This window comes from Zalophus californianus, chromosome 5 (assembly GCF_009762305.2).
Source record: "Zalophus californianus isolate mZalCal1 chromosome 5, mZalCal1.pri.v2, whole genome shotgun sequence".
NCBI lineage: Eukaryota > Metazoa > Chordata > Mammalia > Carnivora > Otariidae > Zalophus > Zalophus californianus.
The window spans coordinates 22194601-22213543 of NC_045599.1; the positions used below are offsets into that span (position 1 = coordinate 22194601).

An 18943-nucleotide genomic window follows, 5' to 3' on the forward strand; every position below is an offset into this window, starting at 1 on the left:
ATGATAGACCTATTTTACCTACCTTCCATACCACAGTAGCCTCCAAATACACTTCTGAAGTTAAGTAACACAGCTCTATCTAGTACATAATTTCATATTTAAACATTTGACATGCCTTATCCAGATGGATTGTGTCTGGATGCTGGCCATTCTTTCTCCTCCATAGGTGGTCCAGTGCAGCTGTCTGTAAGTATCTTGTAGGGCAAAGAGTTTTGTAGATACTGTAGACCCTGGGGGATTTTCTACAAAGCACAGATTTAGAAATAATCCCCTGTGGTGCCCTCCAGTGCAGAGTTTCTGTCTTCTTCTTTTTTCCTGTCAAAAGCTTCTTTAGATTTGGAAGCAGAGGAAGGAGGGAAAGATGAAACAATGCTGAAGAGTGAAAACGGCAGGGGAATTGTGAAGTTTGAGCAGACCAGTTTCCTGAGTTGGGTGATTTGTCTATCTTTGGCCCTTAGCCCAGAATACTTTGGCTCACTGTAATATGTGGACTTCTACCATTTAGAATAGTCTTTGTACTGCCACATTAATGGCTGCATGATTTGGGATGCGTCAACCTCTCAAAAGACTGTTTCCTCATTTTTTAAGTGAAGATAATACCTGCCTCTCAAAGATGTGCCAATTTAGGAAAATAGGACATATAAGCATTTAGGGAACTATCTGACACACAGTAGGTTTTTGGTAAATGTGGCTGTTTATATTAAAGTAAGCCATACAGGGGGCACCTCTGTGGCTCATTCTTTTAAGCATCTGCCTTCAGCTCAGGTCAGGATCCCAGAGTCCTAGGATTGAGCCCTGCATCACATTGGTCTCCCTGCTCAGCGGGGAGTCTGCTTCTCCCTCGCCCTCTGACCTTCTTCCTACCCTTCTCTCTCTCTCTCTCTCTCTCAAATAAATAAAATCTTTAAAAAAATAAAAATCTAATATATAATAAAGTAAGTAAGCCAGATGGATTATGGTAGTCTCATATACTAAGAATTCTTAGTTTATCCCAAAGGTAATGAGTAAACAGACCTAGATTATATACAACTTATATTTTATAAGAAACTTTTGTTTATTGAAAGCGGGAAAAACTGTTTCATTGTATCTTTGAAAGCGGGAAAAACTGTTTCATTGTATCTGGCACAGTTAGTAGAAAAATTCTGGTGTATGTGACTGTAGACTTGAATTGATAGGGTTAGATTCAGTGCAGGGTTCACCTTACCCCCCAAAATGCAAAATCAAACTATTTCTTAACCCACAAACCAATTCTCATCCAGAATTGAACTCTTAGAAAGTAATTGGGAAGAAGCCATTATCTCTGTTATATTTACCAAATGTTCATGTGCTTAGAGGAAATAGGGGATTGCTCAGAAACATAGGGAAATAAAGGGAACTAAGTGTACTAAGGCACCTTGGGACACTGCTAAATAAGCTTTTCCATCTTGTTTTTCTTTTAGTGCAAACATGAATATGGGATAGAATTTAAAACTTAACTTTTGGAAGAAATTATTGTTTTAGTCTTATTTATATGAGATCTCCCTTAATGTTGGACTTGTAACATTTTTGATGGTTGTAATTAGCAGAATTTTTTAGCATTTAGATGGTGTCTTCTGCCAGAATAATTTGGAATTGGACAACTTAAGGGTAAACATTTTTGCATATTTTCAAATTTCTGTGTTGTTTACCATAGCTACTATATTGTACCTAGCACCTTCTTCTGAGTAAGTAGTTGTTAAATGCATTCAAACTGTATAGCTGTGTATTGACACACCCACCTCCACATTCTTTTCCTGTTCATGTTGGTTTTTTCCTGTCACTTTGGATTATTTGGTAAGGTTGATGTACTGCATAAGGAGGTCAGTTGTGAATGAGATCCAAATTTTATTTCATAGGTTCAAATGCTAGAAAGCAGGGTAACGTTGGGCAGGGTGAATGAATTTTTTACTCCTGTTTTATGGCAGCAAGAAAATGATTAGTTAGTACATATAGCCTTGTCTTACTGAAAAACTAAAACTATGTCATAATCTAGTTTTTTATTTGCAGCTTTATCTTCAGTGAATAATCAGCCTTGGGTTTTTGGTTTGTTTGTTTTTTGTAAAAGAATACCTTATGTGATCCTCACAGTAACTATGTAAATTAGTGTATTAGTGTAAGAACCACTTTCTAGTTGCAGAGGTGATGACAAAAACAAATTTTGTTCCTGTAAATAAATGGGCCTTTACACAGAAACATAGACTCACAGTGGGTCCATAAAACATGATCAAGATTGGGCGCCTGGGTGGCTCAGTTGGTTAGGCGACTGCCTTCGGCTCAGGTCATGATCCTGGAGTCCCGGGATCGAGTCCCGCATCGGCCTCCCTGCTCAGCAGGGAGTCTGCTTCTCCCTCTGACCCTCCCCTCTCATGTTCTCTCTCATTCTCTCTCTCACATAAATAAATAAAATCTTTAAAAAAAAAACACATGATCAAGATTTAATGCAGTATATATTTCTGGGAGGCAGGAGGCAGACAAAAGGAAGAGGCTCTCTAGTTGCAGAAGCTGGCACGGGCTTTAGTCTTCCGGTGCTGGGAGAGGTCAGGACTTCCCAGCAGGTGCCACGGGAGCATCATTGCCTGGGCACTGAGAGCTTGTGGAGTTCTAGGGAAACTGCTGTCCTTGCTCTGATAGGGTCAACTGAGTGTGTAATCTTGTTCTTGTTGAACAGTGGTCAGGCATGGAAAAACCAGGACAACCTAAGAATAAGTTTTCCAATTCTTTTGAAACACATAACTGTAGGTGAGTCATAATCTCACATTTCTAACGTGGCACTTGCATTTAAATTTAAATTGCTAGATTATAATCAAGTTTTATCAGCTGGCTTTATAGCATCAAGCTAGAAATGTCAACTGTTTTCTGGGGCTGTGTTACTAAAAATTGATCATTATTTAGAGAGCCTCAAGACTCCAAGGGGATGGTACTGGTGGGCAGGGACTATTATCTCCATTTTACAGATTGGGAAAGTTACTGTTTAAGGAAAGGCAGTGACTTGAAATAGAGGGTGTTATTGAAAAAGACCCTAACCTTTTTTTTTGACTGAGTTAAGCATTTAATTTTTTTTTTTTAAAGAGTTTATTTATTTATTTATGAGAGACAGAGGGAGAGAGAGAGAGAGAGAGAGAGGCAGAGGGAGAAGCAGGCTCCCAAGGAGGAGGGAGCCTGATGCGGGACTCGATCCCAGGACTCCGGGATCATGACCTGAGCCGAAGGCAGACTAAGCATTTAATTTAATAGCGGCTACTTTGGTATAGTGGAAAATGTCCCACATTTAAGGTGGGGGACCTGCCGTTCATCTCTAGCCTCTACTATAAAAATGACAAGTCTAAGAGGGCTGGAAAGTACCTATTAGGGTGATTGATAAAATTGATGAATGAATATTTGTTAAATGAATGAGTAGAAGGATGTGATTGTGATTTATGCCCAGAAGTGGCTTTTTGTAAATGTAGAATCTTCAAATAACAGAAGAATGTTAAGGGTTACTTTGGACTTTTTAATATATTAAATACAGTTAAGGGATTGGAGCATTTCTCTTTTGTAGAGTGTCCATATTTGAGCATCCTTAAGTCTCCCTGGAAACAATACTGTGGCAGTCTTAGGCCTAAAGAGACACCTAGGTACAGCTTTGCTCAGTTCTTTAAAATATGAATGAATAAAACAAAATAAAACTGCAAACATTATCTTTTGCCCACTGTGACTTGAAATTGTTGAGCAAAGACACTTTTACCAGGTTTTTTACCAGTTTAACTATAAAAATTGAATTTGTATTAAAATGAGTAGATTGGTAATAAACATTGCTAGAAATATGTTTTATTAGTATTTTAACTGTATTCAGAAGTTGCACTATTTAAACAGTCTTGATGTTTCTCTGCCCAACGATAAACACCTTTATCAACTTACCGTGCAAAAAATGTGATCAGAACTCATTCGTATCACTGCACAGTCCTCTTCTGTATTAACATCCTTGTCTGTATAGTTGTAAAGACCACCTATGCTACATTTTATTCTGGAAATGAAAATTCTGTGGATTTAGTTGACTGGAATGTCCAGAGAAAATCACTGACATTTAATGTAATGTGAACTAAAGCATTTAACAATGAGAAGTGCATTGATGTGCATATTTGGGAGCTGAGAAGGATGTACACAGATGACAACCTTGCGCTCCAGGTTACAGAGCTAGTTTAAACCAGTATTAAAGTTTTTAATGGCAGTTTTTTAAAAAACCTGGTCAAGTGTTTTTTTCCTAAAGCTTGATTTTTGTCCAATGTTATGAAAACAAATCTGGTTTTGTCGTACGTTGTCTCTAAAAATCTGAAGAAAATTTTTCTGTTGGGGAAGAAACAGCTTGATTTCATGAGATTTTTCTTTTTTCTTTCTTTTTTTTTTTTTTTACTGAAAAATGATGAAACTCAGTATATTACAGGTAGTGTCTTCTCTTTGGTCAGAATTGAAATATAACATTTGATATTTAAATGGGTGAATTAAGAGAGACAAGTTTAATTGTTGGATATGGAAGCTGAACAAACTTCACAGCAATTTTTAAGATGTCCATTGAGGAATCTAACATACATTTACATTATAAAGGATTTTAATTTTTAAGACCTTACTGTTTTTCTTGTCAAATTCTTTTTTTTGATAGTTAAGTGTTCGCCAAAACTGATCCAAGAAAGAGAAATCATTTCCTTCTTTTCATTTAGAGGAAAGTTGCTGTTTATAGCACGTTGACAATTTCTTTTTCTTATTTGGTAAGAATTAGAATAGAAAAAAAAATATCCAAGTGGCAACATCAGTATTGACACTCGGGACTCACACTCGCAGGGTAGATCTAATCTGCAAATGAACAGGAGCCATTGCTTATTGCTTAACATATAGGTAGTATTTAAAGCTATGGGTTACTTGAGATGGTGAGATGACTGGAGAAAGAAAATACAGAATGAGAAAAGGAGATGGCTCTAGGACCAAGGGTTCCCGTTTAATTGCTGGGTAGAAGAGGCTCAGAGAAAATGGCATTTCAAGAAATGCTTCAAGAAAGACGGAGTAGTCAACAGTGTCATATGCCATTTCATAAGTCCAGTGGGACAGAGCCTGAAAGATGTACATTAGATTTGGCAGCAGAGAAGTCTTGGGATGTCTTAAAACTATTTTGGCCTTGTGGTGGGGTGAAGCCAGGTTGGCAGTCATTGAGGAATGTGCTATATAGTTCAGCAGATTTGACTGGGCATTTTTTGATGGTGGTGGTTGTGTTTGGGGAGTCATTGTGCAGTAAAAAGCTAACCTTGGTTAGAGGAGCAAGATGGCAGAGGAGTAGGAGACCTAAATTTGGTTTGGTCCCAGAATTCAGCTAGATCGTTATCAAACCATTCTGAACACCTACAAGCTCAGCAGGAGATCGAAGAAGAGAATAGCAGCAATTCTATGAACAGAAAAGCGATCACTTTCTGGAAGATAATACATTTTATGTTGCAGTAAGAAGTTAACCGTGGTTAAAGGAGAAAGAATGATGGAGTTGAGGTGGAAATTTGAATACACAGGGGAAAGAAGAGATTACCCGTACTTCAAAAAACTCTTTTTTTCTCTCCTCTCTGCAAAGAAATAATGGCTGTGGAGACCAGAGTTCCTTTTCATTCTTGTATTTTCTTTCCTTTATTTTTTTAGATTTTTTTTTTCTTTTTATCAAGACACAGAGAGAGAAGAGAGAGTGCGAGAGAGAGCATGAGGGGGAAGGGGCAGATGCAGGGCTCCCCACTGAGCAGGGAGCCAGATGCAGGACCCTGGAATCATGACCTGACCCGAAGGCAGACCCACTGAGCCACCCAGGTGCCTCCTCATTCTTGTATATGCTCAGAAAAATGTTCAACTCCTCACGCTTTCTCTCTGTAAGTTTCTCTTTTCATTGTGTTTCCATAGCTTCACCCACTTGCTCTTTATCCCTGGTCCCTCTCCTAAGTTCCAGTCATGAATTTTTTAACAGCCTGATAGAACTCTTTAATTGTCTCATGACTCCTCAAATTCACCATGTCTGACTGAATTAATCCCTTCCTTTTCAGCCTGCCATAATTTACTAGTATATCCCTTTCTTTCATTTAGAAATGCCTCCAGTTACTGAGGGCCTAACTCTGGATCTTCCACTGTTTCCTCTCTCTCTTCCTCACTTCCCCATTCTGATCCTGCCCCCATCCTCAGTCCCTGCTTGGTAGACTCAGATCACTGTGCTGCTTTTGGAACAATTTTCCCCCCGAATAAGTCCGAATTAATTTGGCTCATTTGGCCTTCCATTTAATATGGTATTACCCATAACATTCGTTCATGTTGTTATTTTTGACCTTTTATCCGTTATGTGAAAAACAGGAGAAAACACAAACCGATCATTTCTTTGAAACTGTTAGGTAGGTTGAAGATATTATTTATGCAGCTTTGTATCAGCATAATTTTAGTTCATAATTGTAAATGTGAAATTTTCTGATTATAAGGTTTTTAAACAATTTTTTGTATGTAGACAGAATACCACAGTTTCCTTATTTATCCTGAATTAATATATTTAAAGGAACACAGTGTATGTATTCTGCTTTGTTTTCCTGTTCCTGCAGGAAATTAATACAATTTAACCCAATTTTGTTATATTTAAATCTATTGGTTGAACTGTAAGTTATAAATACTTGATTATAATTTTTGAATTGTACTTCAGAGGTTAATAACATAGTTTTTTAAATAGAGCTATTGAAACGGAGAGGAAGGTAAACTTTCATTTTATGTGGACTCATGTCTGTTTTGAAATACTGCTTTCATACATGCTGGAAAATCTTCATCTGCATTTTTTGAATACAATTGTTTGTAGTATAGTGGAAACTTACATAATTATCTCTAGATCTTCAGCTTTGTGGTAGAATTCTGATAAGCACCCGCAGTAAAAATTTTAAGATGCCTGCATGCTTTTGCAGTGTTAAAAAAGACACCCACATTGATACTTAACCTTAGAAAAGATAGCCTATAACGTATATGCATCTTTCATAGAAATGGGAAGGAAGAGGTCTTTTTGTGCATATTATAGACATTATATTTTCTTGTAATATTTAGAAGATTATATAATATTTTAAGCTTTTTTTTAAGATTTTATTTATTAGCAAGCATGAGTAGGAGAGGGGCAGAAGGAGAGAGAGAGAAGCAAACTCCCCACTGAGCGGGGAACCCAATGCAGGGCTCCATCCCAGGACCCTGGAATCATGACCTGAGACCAAGGCAGACGCTTAATCGACTGAGCCACCCAGGCGCCCCAAGATTATATAATATTTTAAAGTCTCCATTTACAAATTAAATGCAGAACACTATCCTAGAGTGAAAATCAAGGAACTTCTCTCTACCTTAAAGTTAATTGAATTAACAGACAAAAATTTTTATTCTGGCTTTATTTTAATAATTGAACTGGAGTCGTCATGCCTACGAAGAATCTTTTTTTTTTCACTTGGGATCATCACTGATGTTCTGCCATTTAGAGCATCTCCAACAGTGGAAGGAAAGCCAAAGTGGAATGCTCTGTGATTGAACCACACAGGCCCCTGGTCACATTATTTTCCCCTACATATATGTATTTCTAACAATATGGTTACTGATTTCCGTGTTTATACCAGGTGCTAAATGAGGAAGAGGGATAACAATAGACAGATAAATTGACTGAAATGAGTCACACTCAGCAGTCTTATACAAAAGAAGAAGAAAAAATCACCAGACGTAGTCATTTCAAAAATGAGACCCAGCAATTCCACTCCTAGGGGTATTTCCATGATAAATGAAAACTTAGGTCCACACAAAAACTTGTGCACCAGTGTTCATAGCAGCATATTTCATTGTAGCCAGAATGTGGAATAGGTTCACATGTTTATCAGTTGATGCCTAAACAGCTGTGGTATATCTATACAATGTATTGTTATTTGGCAATAAAAAAGAATGAAGTACTAAAACACGTTGTAACGTGGATGAATCTTGAAAATGTTGGGCTAGGTGAAAGAGGCCACATACAAAGTCCACATATTATATGAGTCCATTCCATGTCTGTGACATGTCAGAATAGCAAATCCATGGAGACAGAAAGTTGATAAGTGATCGCCAGGAGCTGGGGAAATGGGAGTGACTGCTGATGGACTTGGAGTTTCTTTGTGAGATGATGAAAATGTTCTAAAATTGGTTGTGATAATTGTACAGTTTGATGAATATACTAAAAATCATTGACTTGTGTACTTTAATTGGGTGAGTTGTGTGATTATATGAATTATATCTCAATAAATCTGTTAAAGTATAGCAGGTTGGGATCATTGGGATAAAGTATAGCAGATAATTTTTGTTAATGGGAGTGGTTAGTTCTCTATACTATAAGCTTGGGGTATTCCTCTTACAGTACAGAAATCATTGATACAGTAGAAAGTAATTGGGAAACTATGTGTTATAAAGGAAATTATAATAATTTGTGTCCCTTATGATGTTTTTAAAAATCCAACTAATCAGGAATGGTTAACATTAACATTCATCTTTAAGCTCTTAGTGATTTTAGAATGACTTGTTTTCCAAGTGTTTCATACAGTTGAAGTTATTGCCATGTCTTTTGATGCAAACATGAGCATTAGTTGAAAATTTGTTGTTTTGTTGTCATTAAAAAGCCTAGGTAAAATAATTTTCAAAAGATATACTAAAAGAAATTATCGCATCTAACTTACAGTGTTTCTTCTATGGCTTAAAAATCTAAGATTTAGCAGTCGTTTAGCTGTATAAATGTGAAATCTAAGAGCTGATACAGGTTGATACATATAGCATTAATACATAAATAGAATTAAATACATTTACTTGGCTAACAGATACTGGTCAAGGGAAAAAGGGAAGTTTGTATTATACAGATTTTTTTCTCCAGTAACAAAGAATTTGATATAGCTCATTTCTAATAAAAAAAATTTACATTAGGAATTCACTGGAGGGTATGAACTACTGGAAATGGTCTTTAAAAAGTATGGTATGAAATCTTGATGGTAATTTTCAGGATTAAATAATAACTGATTTAGTTGGCTTTTCTCCATTTAAAGAATGATTTTGGAAACACAGCTGTATTGTGTTCCCTGCTCTTGACATATGGATAAGGAAGAACTATGGGGATAGTGTCAGGGACATGATTCTAGATCTAAAACATTTTCTCTGCCCCAGCACCTCCCATCACCCCTCATGACCTGTTTAACACACTGTTACTGGTTTGGAAATTTGTCATATAACTTGAGTGTATTGGGACTGAACAACGGAACCATGGGGGGAGAGAGAGAGAGAGAGAGGGGGAAAATGTAGAGAACAAAAAACTAAAAATACAGTGAGACATGAAGCATTAAAACCAGTTCATGTTTATGAAGAGAAAAATGAAGAGCACATGAAGATATAAAGTGAGTAAAGGCAAGAGTTAGGAATGAATCTTGGGATCCATGGGAATCCTGCTGTAATGGACTACAGAGGGAAAGCTGTGTTAATTGGTGATGGAATTTTAAATTGTTAATGTTGAAATTTCATTTGTGGGAAGGTTGCCAACCAGATATTATAAAGTTGTGGCTGAAGAGACAGGTCTGAACTGACTTTTAGCTAAGCCTATATGTATTTATTTGTTCTCCATATGCCACCAAAGTGTAATTAAAATTTGAAACTATTAAAATGGGTTTGCTGTCCTGATAAGATTTAAATTTTTTCAACACCTCGTAATTAAGGTTTTCTTCCACTTTATTACTTTACTTTTTTTTTAAGGTAAAGTATACAGACATCCTTGATTCTTGGAAACCTGTATCCTCCTAAACATGATTAAATGTATTTAGAGATATTTGTTGTCTTTATCAGGTGATTTTTAAACTTTAAATAATTAAGCATAATTCACATTTCCTTTTCTAACCAGGAACCTTTTGAGGATGGATTTGCCAACGGGGAAGAAAGTACTCCAACCAGAGATGCTGTAGTCACATACACTGCGGAAAGTAAAGGAGTTGTGAAGTTTGGCTGGATCAAGGGTGTATTAGTATGTACCTATAGATTGAATATTAGACTAACAGCATTTAAGTTTATTATAAAATCTTCCTAATGTTCTCATCATTTCTTAAGAGAGCTCTTCTTTCTCTTTTTATGTGAGTGTTATCGAAGACCAAATTAATAACTTGTACCTCCTTTTCTTGTGGATATTAAATTCAGTAAAGGAAACAGGATATATGTATTAACAGAATCATATTATACTTGATTTCCTCTAAATTGTATTTTATTACCTCTTGTAAATCTCACATATTGTCATTTTTCAGAAATTAAATATGAAACTATTAAATTGATGGGAGCATCAGAATCAAGAAAGCTGAGCAGGCAGTAAAGCTGATCTATTTCTGCCTCCTTTCCTGCTACCCCATTATTTTTTGAAGAGAAATATATGAAAGTTAACATGGAACAGAATGAAGGAGAAATTGTTTTCCTAAGTGTTGAGGTCACTTCACTAGATAGGTTCAGGTGATTACGTTTCAGATGTATTTCTGTTTTTCTGTATTGGAATAGGCACTAAGGAACTGACTGGAGGAGACTGGGAGACTAAATGACTTCCACTGGGGCTTTGGGAGCATTTAATTAGAGTCATGTTGACATTTAGGGGAGAAGCAGAGGGAAAATCCCAGTTCCAGTAGTAATTTCATTGCTTAATCAATAGGGTAAATGTGAAGCTCCAGATAGTATTGTTTGCCTATTCTTAGATATTTAGTATTTAGAACTCACAGTTCGGAGATTTTTTTTGTTGTTGTTGTTTTTTTTTTTTTTTTATGTTATGTTAGCCACCATACAGTGTATCATTTGTTCACAGTTTTAAAGGATGTGTGAAGGGCACCTGGGTGGCTCAGTAGGTTGGGCGTCTGCCTTCAGCTCGGGTTGTGATCCTAGAGTGCCTGCGTGGCTTAGTCAAAGGAATATGCAACTCTTGATCTTGGGGTTGTGAGTCTGAGCCCCACATTGGGTGTAGGGATTACTTAAATAAATAAATAAACTTAAAAAAAAAAAAGATGTGTGAACAATTAGCATTTTGTTTTGACATACTTTATAATACTTAAATCTTCTGAAGAAATCATGAAATAAGGATGTTATTAAAGAATAAGCAAAAATTAAACTTAGTAAATAGGAATAGGAACTATTTTTTTAGGGTTGAAGTGGTAAAAGATTTCTTTTACCTTGTTTAGTACCTTTTGCTGTTTTAGATCATTGTGGTGTTATATTACACTTAAATTAGCTCACATTTTAGCTCTCATTAAGTTCTTTTAAAAAAAGTACTACAAAGAGAAGGATAAGAGATTGTAAATGTCTTTCTTTAGTTTTAAATGGATATTGTCCTCCTTTTGGCTAGTTTTGCATTTACTGATGTATTAAATTTGGTCACTTGCCTTCATCTGGGACTTGTCCTCTTTTCTTTCCTAGGTACGTTGTATGTTAAACATTTGGGGTGTTATGCTCTTCATTAGATTGTCATGGATTGTGGGTCAAGCTGGAATAGGTAAGCGAAGTTATATACTGCTTGATTCATTTGAGAATGAAAAAGTGAGGTAGCCTTGTGCTCGTCTAGGCTGTGAACCTCATAGCATTCAAACAACTGGAATTATTCTAAGCTATTTTCTCATTTGTATCAGATTATTGTCTTAATATCTTAAAAATTTTTTTCAAAATTTTGGTTAGATTTTTCTAAAATGGAATAAAAATAAGGTAATTGTTAAATATAATGTAAATTTTGTAGACTAACCAGTTCTAGATAAGGCAGGTTGAAATAAATATAAGTATTCTCAGTCTCTTTTCTTTTTCCCTAAAGGTCTGTCGGTTGTTGTAATTATAATGGCCACTGTTGTGACAACTATCACAGGATTGTCTACTTCAGCAATAGCTACTAATGGATTTGTACGTGGAGGTAAATTCAGTCTTTTCACATCATTGTCACCAGATTACTGTTACTAAGTAAACTGAGGTCTAAATTTTAAAATTATTTTTATCTTAAAAAAAGCAACACAGGTCTGTATTGGTGAGAAACTTGCTACTAAGTACTTTCAAACTAGCATATTAGAATATACAATTTAATTTTGGCCCATACATAAATATGTATGCTTAAAATTAATTAGGATGTTCATTGTATTTGGTAGCAAGATGGAGCTTCTGACCTGGTGTCTTCTCCATTGGGTTGTCCCTTACCTCCTTCCTGGTTTTAGCCCTTGGATCAATAGCATGCATCCTGTATTTGGTTAGTATTATATAGGTGTAACCTTTAGGGAAGCTTAGGGAGAGTTCTTTTCCCATGATCTGACAGCTTGTGTGAGTTACACCTGGGACCTGAATCCATACTATCAACTCTAGCTCTCTTCTTTGGTTGCCCTGAGGTCTCTTTCATTGGAATCCACAAGATTTGCCTTGTGAGATTTTACCTTTCCGGGGAGAGCACCTAGGAGACCAGGAGAATCGCCTTGGGACCTCTGTGAACAAGAAGAAAAGAATTGCATTTTCCAAATCAAAACTCATCATTTGGCTGAAGTGAGGACATCCCTAGAGAAAGGAAAGAAAATGGACTTTACCAGCTCCTGTACAGTGGTCATAGCAATCAACTGAGAAGAGAATCTACTTGTAACATCTGCCTCACCTGTTTTACAGACCCATATTTGACATTATACATAGACAATTTCTGCCTTGTCTGCACCAGGTATTTAGAGAGAGAACTAGATTGAGCCTTTCATTTCTCTTCATTGTCTTCATATTACATACCAGAAGATCCAGATCTCTATGGCCTGCGGGAAGCTGGTAGCCATATGTCCATGTTGAGCATGCATGACTGTTGGCTGAAGTTGTACATGTACATGAGTCTAGAGTGAGCTATATTGGGGTGAAAGATGTGGATATGTCCAAAAGAGTTAATCAGACAACACTGAGATTCTTTTTGCCTTCTTATGTACTGTGCCCCATGCTTCATTTATTTCTGCTACTGTTGGGGAATGGTAGTGAAAGAAGAAATGGATGTGGTGGATCAGCAAATTATCAAAGTATTTCTCCTTCTCTTTAGGCTTTCCAGTCAAGGTTGTAAGCCTCAATGGGGCATGAAGCCACTGGCGGCATGAACCCCACAGATTATTCTCCATGTGAACTCAAGCTTAGGGGCAGCATAGATTTTCCTGCATTGGGACTAAAAAGCCATTTAATCTTTCAATACTGTCAGTAGTTTTCATATGTATTCATAAATACATCTACCTCAGACTCTGACCACATACTCTGAAACTTTGCTAGAAGGCGTTCATTTTTCACTTGTCAGTTGGTGACTTTGGAAACCTGGCTGATCCTTTACAGAATACAAGCAAGTTGTATCAGTGAAAGTTTTTTGGAGATTTTTTTCCATGACTGTAAGCCCCTTCTGTCACTGCTTTATCTGCTTCATGGACTTGGACAGCCCTAATGGGATTTAATTTGGTTTCATGAAAAACAGGATTTTCCCCATATGAGAAAGTAGATACAGGTCTAAATCTGGCAAGAATATATCGCACCCTGTAGTCATGATGCTAAATTGAAAGTATTAGTGTGACTTAATATATTTTATCCCAAAAGTGCATGTTGCTTAGTTCTGTTTGCAAAAATGACGTATAACAAATGACCAACCCAGTAGCAGTGAACCACCCCCTAGTGCCCATGTGGTATATTTTCAGTCAGAGGAGCAGAGGACCTTGGAGAAATGATTGGTTCCAGATCTGGGCAGGAAATGTACTTTAAGAGCCTAGACATTTTTTCACATTGGAAAGTAAAGAAGGTGTAACAGAGGCTACTAGTTTCAGGTCAAAAGGACCCAGGAGTCAATTTGAATTAAGAGGCTAGTGCTGACTTGAGTTTGCTTAGTTTGAACAGCAATACTACTACTAATAATAACTAATTTAAATGAAGACATAATGTATGATAAAATCCTTAAGTTCACAGACACCACAAAAAGATCTTATTTTTTACCTTTGAAGAATGCTAGGGAACTAACTTATTATGAAAATTGATAAATAAATGTGAAGAATCTCATCAACATGAGATTCATCAAGTTTTCCTGAATGAAAGTTTCCTTACCTAAAGTCAGTGTAATCAAGAAATTGATGAGATTTGTTCTTTGATAATTGTTCGACGTAGCAAGAGAAGGAAAGAGAATTAAAATATTCCAACTTTGTAAGCTCTTTACTCAGTAAAAGTATCTGTGAAGTATTGTTTCCTGAGAAATTGAATCTGAATTATACCATGCCTGTAGATCCAGAAAGCATTTTATAGAATGTACAGAGGAGAGAGGAACTTACTAAATAACACTGTAGCGTGATAGCAGATTCCAGAGAAGGAATCTCTCTGGAACAAGGAATCTTTAAGTTGTCTCTGCACCCAACATGAGGCTTAAACCCACAACTGTGACATCCAGAGTTGCACGCTTCACTGACCAAGCTAGCCAGGTACCCCAGGAATCTTCCTTGTTTGACATAATTTTCCAAGGAGAAAGAAAGTGTGGGAGTTAGGGTTTAAAGCAAACTGTAAGAGACTCATTTTATAGGTGTGAGTTTGTTTGCCATTCGTAACAGTAAACTGCTTTGTCTTTAAGTGGGGTGGGACCAAGAGTGCCAGGTTTGGATCTCCCCTAGCCCAATCACTGAGGACTTGATTTTTACTTCTCTTAAAATGGCTACACAGGGAAGACAGGAATAGAGCTATAAATATCCACAAGTCAGGGTGCCAAAGGCTTAGGTTAGAGAAATAGAGGGATACCATGGAAATAGTGATGTCTGGAAATCCATCTCAATTTTCTGTGACTGGAGGTTGATTATTAAGGGAATTAATAAGGAAATATTTTACCTAAAGGTTGTGGTTGCTCTGTATAGTAATTTCAATTTGGAGAGCTCCTTTTGAACTTCCCTAGTAATCTTGTTAATATAAAGAATTATTTTGAGGTAGAGTCCAACAGTTTATGTTGATACTTAACTCAATCACAACATTTATTTATACTTTATTTAATATTGAATAATATTTTATTCTCAGTTTATAGGGTATGTTTCTCTCTCTTTGGCAGTATGTGAGATACATACTTTTCCTAGCACTATGTGCTTTTTGCCATTAGAGAAATTTAATTTTACCAAGTTACCTTAACATTGGCTTTAACAGTACATTTTAGAGATTAAACAGATAGCAATCTAGGAAAGTGTGCTTTTTTTAAAATATTAAGTAACTGCCAATTTGTAAACAAATATAATAATGTCCAGTTATGAAGTCCAGGATAAAAATAATATGACAACATTCAAGGTTTCTTAAAAAAAAAAAAAAACAACAAAACTAGTCAAAACTTAGAAAATAAAAGCATAGTTTCAGGCTTCATTAGTTTTTAGTCAGGATTTTTGGGTACTGAAACTACTCGGAGGTTACAGAATCATGTCCTCAGTTCTCTGCCTGCACAGAATAAGATAGCAGTGCCAAGTAAGTTTGGCAGGTACTCCTCACCTTCATCTCTGCCTCAGTGCCTGGCCTAACAGACAAATATAGTCTACAGATGACTGTGGCCTACTCCAAGCCCAGAGCTCTTTACCATTGTGCAAATCCTTATCGGTGTTTCTGAAAGCTGGGTTTTACTGAATTTACTTGGGCCACATGCAGCAGGTTCTCTAAGAGGGTGCTGGCCAGCAGTCACTTTGACTTAGATCTGCATTTTCTAGATGTCTCAGACCGGAGTTCTTCCATCCTCAAATTAATTAATCTGTGAATATGGTCTCATTTGTGAAATAGTAAATACTAGTTTTTGAATCATGTTGTATTATAGTGCTGAGCCTTAAGTTGAAAGCAGAGTTCAGTGTACTTTCAGATAAAAAGCCAGGTTACATCAAATTCAGACAGGTAGTTCTGAAAATGTAAAATTAATATAAACCTGTCTATTCCATGACTAAGATGAAATTTTATATTACTTGTACATCAGTCATTCAACAGATAATTGTTGAGCTCTTTGTGACAGACACTGGGTTTGTAACAATGAAGGTCAGAGAATATCCTGTTTTCTTGGAGCTGTAATCAGATAATAGTGGCAATTATTTTTTGAAACCTAACTGCTAGGCATGATACATGAAACGTAACTGCTAGGCATGATAATGTAGTCTTGACATACATTATCCATTGGATTTAATGAAGCGTTGTTAGTCACATGTATAATTTGTATGGATGAAGAGAGTAAAAATGAAACAATTATACTCATTTTTTCAACAAATTTAAATTTCATCCAGATTTTACTAGCGAATCTTTTTTAAGTGTCTGCATTATGTCAGAATTGTCTTTTTATTCTCCGCTATCTTTTTCATTTCTCTGAAATAATTGAAGCCCTCTTCATTCTCTATATAGGTAAAATTAAACATTGGAAGGAATAGTAACATTTTTTGCATGGATTTTAAGTGACAGAAAGTGCCTTCTATATTGGTAAAATCAGATGAACATCGATTGTCAAATTTTTTGTTTAGTCCATTATATACCTATTCATTCCTGTCATCACCAAGCAAGGAGTTGTAACTTAGAATTAAGCTCCATAGTTCTTTCCTTTTATTGGTAATTTCTTTCAAATTACAGCTTTCCAGATCAGTGAAATGTTTGAAGAAGCTGTAACAAGGAGTTCTCTAACAGTTGTATTTTGAGATTTTATTAGACTTAAGCTTAACATTGTGTTTTCAGTTTAGTAAAACACTATTTATAAACCACAAATAGTATGAATGTGAATCTGGCAAATAGTTGTAAATAATTTTTGACTTGGGTTTTCTCTTTGACTCATTTGGTGGCATTTCAATTTTGCCAGTCTTTAATGATTAAAAATACTTCAACTTGGTTCTGAAATTGTCTGCTGCATAATTAGGGCAGTATGTCCTGACTCTTCAAGTATAACTTATTCAAGTGATCAGTCACAATGATAATACAGCCCCCAGTCCTAGTCTGAAGATTTCATGTTGGTTAGCACATTTTTCTCTACTTGACTTAATAATGGCAACAGAGCAGAGGAAATTTGTACAGTGTTAAGATGCAGACTATTGTATATTGGTAGACCAGGGTATTAGAATGTATTTCCTAGAATGATAACCAAAATGGATATTGGATCCATTTGGATCCCTTAGAACTCTGTTGTATTCTCAAAATGGTTCCTTGGAATTTTACAAAAGGGGGCTTTGGATAAACTGTTTAGTGAGTGTATAGAAGTAGGTGTTTTAGTACTGTGAGAATTCTGGTGTATTTTCTAATCATAATAGACGAACTCTGAGCAATAATTGTCAAATAGTTGACTTTGGCATTAATAATTTTACGTTTTTGTTATTTTCACCTTTAGATTTGTTTTTTCCTCAATACACCAATAAAACCTTTATTTTACACAATTTTCGTTGATACTGTAAAATACATAGATGAATCATTTATATTGATCATTTCTCCACGGGAGATAAAGGATGTCTGTCGCAAACTTTTCATTTTCCCCTGTTTCGTGGGTAACAACTTTTTGAAGCTTTTTATTAGTTAGAAATTTTGAATTTTTTTTTATTGTAGTTGACCCACAATGTTACCATTAGTTTCAGATCTACAACTTAGTGATTTGCCAAGTTGATACATTATGCTATGTTCACAAGTGTAGCTTCCATCTGTCCCATTACATCCCTATTACAGTATCATTGACTGTATTCCTTATGCTGGGCCTTTTATTCCTGTGACTTATTCTTTCCATAACTGGAAGCCTGTATCTCCTTCTCCCCTTCACCCACTTTGCCCACCTTCCTACTCTCCTCCATTTTGGCAACCATCAGCTTGTTCTCTGTATTTATAGGTCTGATTCTGCTTTTTGTTTGTTTATTCACCTGGGGGTTTAGAGGTTTTTTGTGTTTGTTTTTTTTTTTTTTTTTCAGATTCCTTTTATGAGTTTTTTGTCTTTCTCATTGTGACTTATTTCACTTAGCATAATGCTGCCTAGGTCCATCCATGTTGTCTCAAATGACACAATCTCATTCTTTTTTATGGCTGTGTAATATCTACCACACACATACACACACACACACACACACACACACACACACACTCACACACTCACACCCCTTCCTTATCCATTTGTCTACTGATGGACACTTAAGTTCCTTCCATATCAATTCAATGTAATCCCTATCAAAATTCCAAGGGCATTTTTAACAGAAATAGGAAAAATTATCATGGAACCATAAAAGACTCCACATTGTCAAACAGTCTTGAGAAAGAACAAAGCTGGAGGCATCACACTTCCTGATTTTAAACTACATTTTAAAGCTGTAGTAATCAAAATGGTATGGTAATGGCATAAAAAGATGCGTAGACATGTGGAATAGAATCGAGAGCCCAGAAATAAACTTACACATGTACACTCATCTAATATTTGACAAGGGAGCTAAGAATACTCGATGTGAAAGGGGTAGTCTCTTAAATGGTGTTGGGAAAACTGGATATTCACATGCAAAAGAAATTGGACCTCTATCTTATACCACTCATAAAAATTTATTCAAAATAGATTAAGTGCTTAAATCTAAGACCTAGAACCATGAAATTCCTGGAACAAAGCATAGGGAAAAAGCCCTTTGACATTGGTCTTGCTAGTGAATTTTTTTGGATATGACGCCAAAAGCACAAGAACAAAAGCAAAAATCAACAAATGGAACTATATCAAACTATAGTCTTCCGCACTGTACAAGAAACAATCAACAAAATGAAAAGACAGCCTACAGAATGAGAGAAAATATTTGCAAATCACCTATCTGATAAGGGGTTCATATCCAAAATAGAGAAGGAACTTCTATAACTCAATAGCAACAAACCAAATAGTCTGATTTAAAAGACAGAGGACCTGGATGGACATTTCTCCAGAGAAGACAAGTTCATGAAAAGATGC

At 36.0% G+C, this 18943-nt stretch overlaps 1 protein-coding gene across 2 annotated transcripts in view; it reads left to right on the top strand.

Moving 5' to 3' along the window:
- The window catches only part of SLC12A2 (solute carrier family 12 member 2), a 103581-nt gene that overhangs the window by 19739 nt on the left and 64899 nt on the right, over positions 1 to 18943 (top strand). For both annotated transcript variants that reach the window (XM_027604681.2, XM_027604683.2), the window contains exons 2-4: positions 9923 to 10042; positions 11464 to 11539; positions 11849 to 11944. In XM_027604681.2, the coding sequence (XP_027460482.1) occupies positions 9923 to 10042; positions 11464 to 11539; positions 11849 to 11944 (292 nt within the window). The remainder of the gene's footprint in view (positions 1 to 9922; positions 10043 to 11463; positions 11540 to 11848; positions 11945 to 18943) is intronic.